Source organism: Dermacentor andersoni, unplaced genomic scaffold (genome assembly GCF_023375885.2).
Source record: "Dermacentor andersoni unplaced genomic scaffold, qqDerAnde1_hic_scaffold ctg00000041.1, whole genome shotgun sequence".
In the NCBI taxonomy this organism is placed as follows: Eukaryota; Metazoa; Arthropoda; class Arachnida; order Ixodida; family Ixodidae; genus Dermacentor; species Dermacentor andersoni.
The window spans coordinates 2343866-2353402 of NW_027314754.1; the positions used below are offsets into that span (position 1 = coordinate 2343866).

A 9537-nucleotide genomic window follows, 5' to 3' on the forward strand; every position below is an offset into this window, starting at 1 on the left:
CAACATTCCAATAAAAAGCGAAAGGCTAAAGGCCGTTTTTCCTGAGCCACCGCGTGTCGAGTGTAAACCTAGGTGACATACTAACATCTTCAAAAATTTCCGCTTCAAACCCGACCGGTTGCAGCCGCTGCAATAAACCACGTTGCAAAGTCTGCCCGCATATGACACCTACATTGACTGCCACCAGCGCAGCCGGCCAATTCATGCTCACAGTTAAAGGCAGTGTCAACTGTGATTAATGTAACGTAATGTACTTGCTCGAGTGCGGTACTTGCCACATGAAATACATAGGCAAGACTGAAACACCTTTCAGGATCAGTTTTAGCAATCACAGATCTCATGCGAAATCCCAACCAAACCTTCAACTCTCAAAACATGTTAACATGCCGGGCCACTCATTTAACAATCTCAAAGTAACCATACTCGAATCTGGATTCCGCACCAGCCATAACCGCGAGCTTCGCGAATCTTACCCTATTCATAAATTTAACACTGTCTCGTCCGGAATAAATGAAAGCAAAGGAAAACTAACCTGTCTAACTTTAGATTGAGCACAAATATACGCTGCCCACACAGTGTACATCTATGATTTGAACGCTTTTTTTCTTCTTACATGTTGCTTTTTGGCGTACGTGGTTAGAAGTTGTACGCTTAACACCTCACTTTTTAGATAACTCGAGGTTGCACTTAGAGATGCCATGTGCTAAATATCGCGCCTTTGTATCTGCATATGTACGTCATTTTGTTTTCACTACGGATAATCATGGTAACCGCTGGCATTTACCTGAGAGTCGTGTTTGTATATATGGTATCCTGAACACATCTGCATTTAATTTTTGTATTCCAAAATGCGTGTCACTGATAGCGATTTATGATGCGCAGTGCAAGTTCTAGTCAGCGCAGTTAGTGCGCCCTCTGCTTTTGATACCGTGCTTTTAAAGCTGTGTATGAGTTCTTCATGTGTTACTGTACTCTGACGAAGGCGGGTCCACCAGCCGCAAACGTTAAGTAAATACGTCTTACAAAAGGTTCGTCGTATCGTTCCTGCTTATATTACGTCTGGTCCGGCGTACTGAACTTAGCAGAAAGCCCGCATATATATATATATATATATATATATATATATATATATATATATTTATATATATATATATATATATATATATATATATATATATATATATATATATATATATATATTGTGTGTTTGTGTGTGTGTGTACACTTATAATACGTGGATACATCTTTTGAAGGTATAATTAACATAATCTCAAACCATGTCTGTCAACATACACTCCATTTGACAGGTCTTGGAGAGACAGAAAAACTGACTTACATGCTTGGTCGAAATTACGTACAGTTTTCATCTCAACAGGGTTCATGGTTGTAGAGCTAAAACCACTCGATCGCTGTATAAACGGGAACGGCAGTAGTATATCTTTCTGCTTCCATAATGCGACATACCATAGTTTTGTCGCGACAGCAAGAAGTGCGCTGTGACCGCTGGTTGGCGAAACATGTCCCTCCGCTCATTTGGCGGTAACTAAGTTAAGACCTGCGAGTTCTTTCAGTGCATAGTTACGTCATATTTTGTGTCATAACGATATGAGAGTTAATGCATAAAATTACAAGCACATGCCTACATATTCTTATCATGTGTGACGAGTGACTTTTTTTGTTTGCGAATACCGATAGCGAGAGAAATCTTTCTAGCCTTTGTGTCATTGCCAGCTATGCATGAAACGCTCTATTGTTTAAAGCAATGATAACTGTCCAGTTTAGTTTTGTATAAGTCACTTCACAGCTTAAACAAATGTGCGCATACTAAAAATCAACAATAACCGCAGCCATTGGATCCCTTATTGCATGCATGACGTTATGACTTTGAAGGTGCAAGAAATTCTTTCAAAAAGCACGTTGCTGGCTGCCTGCGCAGTGTAAGGCCCTGGCATAACCGTCTACCAACCTGCGGTCGAACATGGCGATACTCCTGAACGTTCACGTTGGCGACTACTCCAAGAACGAATGAGGCAATGATACGCTGAGGGATCACCCGTTTTGGCGTATGGGCGTGGTTAAGATGACGTTGAATATCTCGTGAATATTTCGTTGAATATCTCTGCGTAGTGAAAACATATGTAGCACTTGCGAGCTGCAGCGACACGCGAGGGATGTAGAGAATGTGTATATCTATATACCTACCAACTTTGCCAAGAGATTGAATCTCTATCCCGGCCACGGCGGCCGCATTTCGATGGGGGCGAAATGCGAAAACACCCGTGTACTTAGATTTAGGTGCACGTTAAAGAACCCCAGGTGGTCGAAATTTCCGGAGTCCCCCACTACGGCGTGCCTCATAATCAGAAAGTGGTTTTGGCACGTAAAACCCCATAATTAAAAAAAAAAGAGATTGAATCTTCTTCGAACTTTTTCTCCCAATCGAACCCTCACGCTTTGGGCTTAGTCACGTGCCTTTTCATCTTGCGACAGTGTGACGCACTACAAGAAGCCACGCGTTCCGACTGTGGCGCACACTGCCTTTTCATCCCGGTGGTGTCACAGCGCGTGCGATTAGCATGAACGTAGGAATCTGCAACGTGTACATGAAGCTTAGAGGGCAAGAAAAGTGGTGTCAAGAGGCAAACTTTTGCAAACCGAGTCTGCCGGATTGAAGCGGACAGTAATCAGCTAGGTGAGTCCCGATTCTGTTTATGATGTAGTCGCTGGCCGTTGCTACCGAAAGTGGCCACTAAAGTCTGTTGGAGGTGCGCACGCAGAATTATTGAACATTCGAGCCACTCAAGTGGCCAGCTAATGTGCCTGAACGAGCCGCGACGCAACTCAAGTACCGGTACAGCTCGACCGTGGCTGGAGCCCTGAACTGCACTGCTAGGGCTGTTGGTGTCATCGCAGCCCAACACTGACAAAAAAGGGCATCTGCGTAAGAAATAACACGGCCGTCCTATGAGCAAGTAAGTCTTCTCGCAAAGAAATGGGCGGGACGTTGCAGGGTTTCCAACGTTGTGTCCGTTAAGGGGGTCGTAACACGGACCGTTAATTTGTGTTTTAACAAGCACCGTTTGCTATTAAAGCAGGGTGCCCGTTGTGCAAAAACCCTAAGATGCTTGACGTGCACAGCAGCTTGGTTCATGCAACCTAAGCTCATTTGAATTCACTAGGAAATATTTATTTTAACGTAAGCCTAGATTAATATTGCAGCTATATGGCGTGCCTCGCCATCAGTATTCAAGCAAAATTAGTGTGGTGCGTACAAGCTGGCGAAACTGTATTTGGGATATGCTTGTGTTCATTTGACAAGCGGAAATAATTGCCTTTCATTGATGCCTGTTAAGGTTTCTTTCGTAACTCTTTATCGAAACAAACGTGAAGAAATAGAATTGCATTGTCATTATGAAATTACCTTCATGGTCATAGCATCTGTCCACTCACACGAAGCCTGTTATTTCCTCCTTTTTGTGCTTTTTATACTATCAGCTTCAAGTTCACACCAAGTTAAAAAAAATTGGGGAAGGATTTATGTGTAGCTTGTTCCGATCAAGTTAAAGAATCGCCAAAGGCTTAGGCAAGTTTGGTTAATGCTTGAGGGTAGCTGCTGAACTAGAAGCTAGATTCATCAAAAGCGAACAGTGGCCAATACCACAACTTTTTTCACGTCCTGTTAGATTAGTGAAGTTGATGTACCGCGGCGCAACAAAGCCTTCAATAAAAAAGTGATGCCATTTGCGACACGGGGTCGCGTGCACAAGATTTCGAAGCGCTGACAGAAAGCTGACGGTATCGACGCTGTAGCCAACAAGCACAACGGTTGGCTATGAAGGTGCGCTGACAACTGCCATCTGTTTCAGTTATGACAGGCTGTAAAGACGGTGGCTGGCGACATTTTTCTTTTAGGAAGCACCATCATCCGCGATATCCCAATGGCCACGGAATTGCGCTGATGAGCACTAGGTCGTGGGCTCGATCCGCGGACGCGGCGACCGCCTTTCTGTGGGGGCGAAGTGCGCAACTGTCCACGTACATAGATTTACGTGCATGGAAAGGAACCCTAGGCAGTCAAAATTTGTCACCCAACATTGCCTGCCTCGTAGGTAAACTGCCGCTTTTGCAGATAACACTTGAGAATTTGATTTCTTTCAGCAACGCATTCCGCTTGTTTGACGTATTGCCGAAAAGTGGGCGCTCGAGTGTTGAGCGCATGCCGTTGTACGTGCAGTACGGTCCACTCTTAAAGGGAACGCGCGAGCGCGTGACCGGCTGCCCGCGCCGCGCCAACTGGCGGCGAGATTTGCAAACGCGGCGCATGCGCACAGAGTCGTAAGGTCGACGCGTGCCGCGCTTCGTCTGCTGCTTCTCCGCCTCTGCGCTCGGCAAACGTCTAAGAGCGGATCCGTTTTTTCCGCCGCGCAATTTATCTAGCCGTAACTCTGCCTGCTGCTCGTCTGGTAATCAGCGAGCAGAAAAAGATGTTCTTTTTTATTTGTTGGTGCAGTCTTGGGCAGTTTCAACTCGACTCGGTTCTTTCTGGTTGAAGCAACGTCCGCAGAAGCGGCACGGTTCGTATATTTGCGATATCAATCAGAAGTGCCGCGTTATGAAAACTATTCTGTTACACCGACATGTGCGCGCCGTGAAATAATGATACGTGAAAGTAAACGTAGTGGAGAAAACTTATTCATTATACTTTTGTGACACAGGGTTTATGGGGCCAGAACTAGCAACACAACTTTAGAAGGATGCAAGGCTGGCCTGATGACACTCGGCCATGCCCTGTAAACCCCCCCCCCCCAAAAAAAAAAAGAAAAAAAAAACCTGTGTAATGAAAATAGGACCAAGTGCTGCTCTCTGCTGAGGAAATTTACACGAATAATGGTTATGAAGGAACCCCGGACTCTGCAATTCTGCAGAAGTGATAACGAATCACGTCACTTCCGCAACCTCGCGTCACTGCTCACCGATGGGCTAGTCACATATTTTCCCATATTGTTCACAGCAACTGGCCACTTTTCATAACAGACAAGTCAATTCAAGCCCGATGCAGCACGCATACCAAGCTAAACCTTTCTACATTCAAATGCCCACCTGTTCAATAAACGGCAGGCAGGGTTGGTATCAGTTGCTTCATACTGCGAAAAAGAAAAAAAAATCCGGAAGGGCCAGCGCTCGCTAGCACGCGCCGAGCGCTGGTGCGGAGAAGTAGCAGGCGTTGCGCGGGCACGCACCGCCATTATGAATTTATGCGCATGCTCCACGTTTCCAAATCTCGCCGGCAGTTAGCGCTCCGCGGACCGCCGGTCACGCGGTGGCTTGTTCTCTCTAAGAGATGACCGGACTGTACATGTCGGGCTTTGTCCAGCAAACAAGCCAGCTTGAAGTTGAATGCCCGCATTAACATAGCACGCCTATAGGAATTTTTAAATAAAGGCAGCAAATTCCATTCATTGTAGAACTCGCTGTTATGCAAAGCATTTTACTGGTAGTTAGATAGCCTACATTGTTTAGTATTACGCACGGCGTTACCATAAGTGGATCAATGGATTTGCGTTGGATGAAGACCTATGCATCTATAACGAACTTTTCTGTGATGACAGCCACTAGTCTATAGTGATGACGAAAGCGTCACGCCACCGGTATGATTTCTACTCCGGCCTTTCTGCACGAGATTACGGCATGCTGATTGTTCGATGCGTCCTGCTTATATATGTACTAGGCGAGCGTAAGCGTAACAAACACTCATCGGGACGTCATCACCGACTATTTTTTTCTTTATTGCCGGTCATTGGGGCCCGGATAAAAAATACATTCACAAATAATCAAAAGGCACACTCACAATATGTTAAAAACGACTGCAGAACTTGTGCGGCTGCGCTTGTGCTAAAATTCCCTTATCGCCAATAATAATTCCACACGTGGCAACCACTCTGGGATGCACTCCAGCAACTTTTGTTCCTCTACAAAGTTCCGTATGCTTTCTTTGAAATACTGGCGAGCCGCTCTTGCATCGAGATCGGTGTGCCTTACCGCCATTCTACATTTCCAAATGCTATGCAGGGCAATAAGCATGATCACATCGAATGGGGTACCATCATCACTTTCTATTGGCAAGTAGCGAATCCCATACGCATCTAGGGGGAAATCTTTTTTGATTGTGCGCTGGAGCACATCCCAGAGGAAAACGGCATCCCAACAATGCAGAAAAACATGTTCAATTGTCTCCTCCTGCTTGCAAATTGTACAATGAGTGCCCCAAGGAACAAAGAAACCTCTTTCAGCCAGCCACGGTTTGACAGTCAGCGTTCCGGAGTGCAATTTAAAAAAGAACGTCCTAGCGCCTGACGGTACTAGCATCGCCTTAACGCGCTTCAGAACATTGTGCCCATGGCTAGCTCTGTAGAGAGACCGATATAAAGGCACGGGAAGAACAACATCACACAGGTCCTTGTACAGTTTTTTTCCGGTTGACGTCACTCAAATATTGAAGTGAAAAACACGCTGACAAAAACCTGCATGAAACTACAACTTCACGTAGAAAACCATAAACACCCCCTGGCAAACTGCCCGCTGACACAACCATTTCGGGCAAGTGTTTGCCCAGGCGAAGTTGCCAGACAGTGTACTAAGTGTTATACAACCGTACTATTTCCGGTGGCGTATATTAAAACGACATTCGCATTCACATTCCGGCAACGAAACGTTGTGCGCTATTCGACCTGGGGCGCCCATAAAAGCCGCGCAACATCGCACAGTTCCTGCCCAGCGTTAGCTGCTGCGAGGAAGTACAGCGGAATGAAAGACCATCCCCGAGACGGGGGCGCGGTCTAACACCACCCCTGAAAGCGTGAGCTGTCGCGTCGAAACAACATTATAAACTGTCACGTGGTGCGCGCGCCGAAAACGTTTCGGAGAGCTAGTCGGCTTTGACACGAGAGGAGTATGTGTGCGACCGGGGCCTAGTGGTTTGACAATTGTGCTGCTGCGTCCGTAAAGCAGTGGCTCAACTCCACAGGCAGTCAGCATTTCTTTCCTTTACAGAGGTCCGAGGTGTGGCGAGATAGGAAGTACCTACCGACCTCACGCAAAGTACACGGAATGAGGCCAAATAGTATTACGCATTAAAAATAATGCGTCGCCTTCGGCCTGGACAGAACGCGAAGCCTTCAGCTCTGAAGCCCAACAGCATATCCGTTAAGCTAGAGCAGTCGTGGCCTTATTGAAGTCGCACCTTCAATAAAGCAGGCTAGGCGGTGGGACTTGTTTTTCAAATAATATCTTCTTCTCGCTGTCTCGTCTCCGCTTTCCTACGCCTCAGCCTGTATCAGGAAGCAAGCCCGAGGCAACAGTCTCAAGAAATACGGCCCTTTCCACTTCTTTTCCTTTCGCTTAGCAACAATACATGAAAGGTGTTCGTTTTTACTAGAAAGCTTGGCGTGCCACGTACTCGGATTAAGGTTTGAGCACGTAAACCCGGAGAGAGAATGAAACCTTTATTTGAAGTAGTGATTTGTCAGTCGAGGTGGGAGGATCCCTTATTCCAGGAACCCTCTGGCTTGGATCGCCCTCCGGGTCCCGGCGACGAGTTCGCGCTGGTCGACCAGGTCCGGCTTGGAGATCGCAGCCTGCCACGTTTCAGCGAGGAGGTTTGGGTCTGCGCCTGCTGCTATTAGTTGTGGTGCGGTGATGCTTGCTCGGGTGTTCTTGCATTGCATGAGGAGGTGCGCCAGGGTGTCTGGCACGTTGCAGTGTGGACAGATGTAGCTGTATAGCGTCGGGTGGAAATGATGCAGTATAAGCTTCCGTGGGTAAAGTATTGCTCTGAAGTCGCCTGTGGTCGGTGCCTTCGTTTCTTGTTAGTTTGGGATGTGGTGGAGGGTAGACCCTGCGTCCAAGCCGATAGTGTTGTGGCAGTGCTTGGTAAGTTAACGGTATTGTTACCGTTTCCTCCTCTGATTTGGGTGGGTGGGACCTGTCTAGAATGTCGTGCGGGGAAGCCCGGTTGATGCTTGCGCGGGCCGCGGTGTGTGCCGCTTCATGCCCCTCGAGTCCCTCGTGTCCCGGAACCCAAATGATGCAGATGTAGGGGGGAGGAGTATCGCCACGTTTCAGTAAGTCGATCGCTTTGATGGAAATCCTACCCTTCATGTAGTTGCGTGCCGCTGTTTGAGAGTCGGTGAAGACAACTATGGCATTCAATTGTTTATTTGCACGATTCCATTAAACACTCGGCCCTTGCAGCGTCATGTGCAGATATAGGTTGTATTGACGTCGTCCTTAGACGCAGGCTGTCCGGCTCGCAAGGCCGCAATGAAGAGCAATCACCCCCGCCGGGCAAGCAACTGTCAACTAGGACAGCCGAGTCACCACTGGTCTCGAAGCGGAGCCGCCACGAGGCCGGCTGTTCCTCAGCCTCAACGCCCAGTGAGGGCTCCGCGAAAAGGTTAGTTTCCGATTACGCAAAAAAAAAAAAAGAACTGCCCTTGTTACTTAGTTCGCATCCTTTTAGCACTGTAATCATGCCTTGACACAACCAGGAACGGTGTGCCGCTCTAAACAGGCGTATCGCTCTCGTATGTTGAAGCTTTAGCGGCTTAAATGGACCGACTCCCGATTTGAGTTGGCACGTCGTCGATTATGGTCGCTGCGCGGGGTCCTTGGAAATAACGAAATCGGCACGCGGTCTCGTGATCACGCGCGTTAACTTTCGATCTGGCAGCAGGCTGTACTAGAGGATGGGTGAGCGGGAACAGGTAGCGCATTGGCGCCTCCTCGAAGGCTGCAGACTACGAGCGTGAACCAGCCGCTCGCCAGAATGTTATGGCTGTATCGAGTGGCGGGTGTTCCGGTGTACGTTCCCGGTCATAGAGATAGATGCTGTACTTTTATACATTTCATTGTAGAAGCAAGGGCGCCATTACGCGTTCGACTTTCACTAGGTCATGTAAAAAATATATGTTGCTGGCATTTCGGCACAGGCTGTGTTCGGAGCAGGAAGTTGGCAGTGACAAACCCAAGACGCCTCGGACGTGGCTGCTATCCAAGGCTGCCGAGTCCCGGCTGCCCGGCTGGATATCGGAGCGCGATTGGAGGGAGGCCGGCTCATCTTCGGGCTCCAGTCGAAACTCCTTCGAGAGGTTAGATCCGGGCAACAAACCCTCCGACACGGCGCGAACGCAACGAGGGATGGACACGGCGCCAGGCGCCGCTTCAGGGATTCATCGCCCGCGCCGCTCGCACGAAAACGACGCGTCCCGGCGAAGTCAAGCGGAAGCTGTTCGGAGCATGAGGAATGTAGAACCTGCGGCGGAAGAGGACCAGGTAGTGCCGAACGTCGTTATTTACGAAGACGAGGACGACCAGCTAGTTGTGGGTGAGCAGCTGGTGCCGACAGCGACCCCCGATGTGGCTGCTGCTTGACGCTCCTATGGCGGTTGACGCTGCGTGGTTCGGTGAAATAGCGCGCTCCGCTTCCATGCCAGAACAAAATGACTAGGATTGGCCTTGCATAGAGTTGAGCAACACGGC

The 9537-nt window shown here is 48.2% G+C and overlaps 1 protein-coding gene across 1 annotated transcript; it reads left to right on the forward strand.

The window, feature by feature from the left end:
* Nucleotides 1-2863: 2863 nt before the first annotated feature.
* LOC129381432 (uncharacterized) lies at nt 2864-9537 on the forward strand. Its single transcript, XM_055064294.2, has 3 exons — nt 2864-2972; nt 8291-8452; nt 8988-9537. Exons 1-3 carry the CDS (start codon nt 2965-2967, stop codon nt 9427-9429), a joined length of 612 nt encoding a protein of 203 aa, XP_054920269.1. The 5' UTR covers nt 2864-2964; the 3' UTR covers nt 9430-9537.

What these genes read in the sequence shown, in the direction of transcription:
- LOC129381432 (XM_055064294.2), top strand. An exon ending in AGTGAGGGCTCCGCGAAAAG is followed by an intron (nt 8,453 to 8,987) that starts GTTAGTTTCCGA and finishes ATTTCGGCACAG; the next exon opens with GCTGTGTTCGGAGCAGGAAG.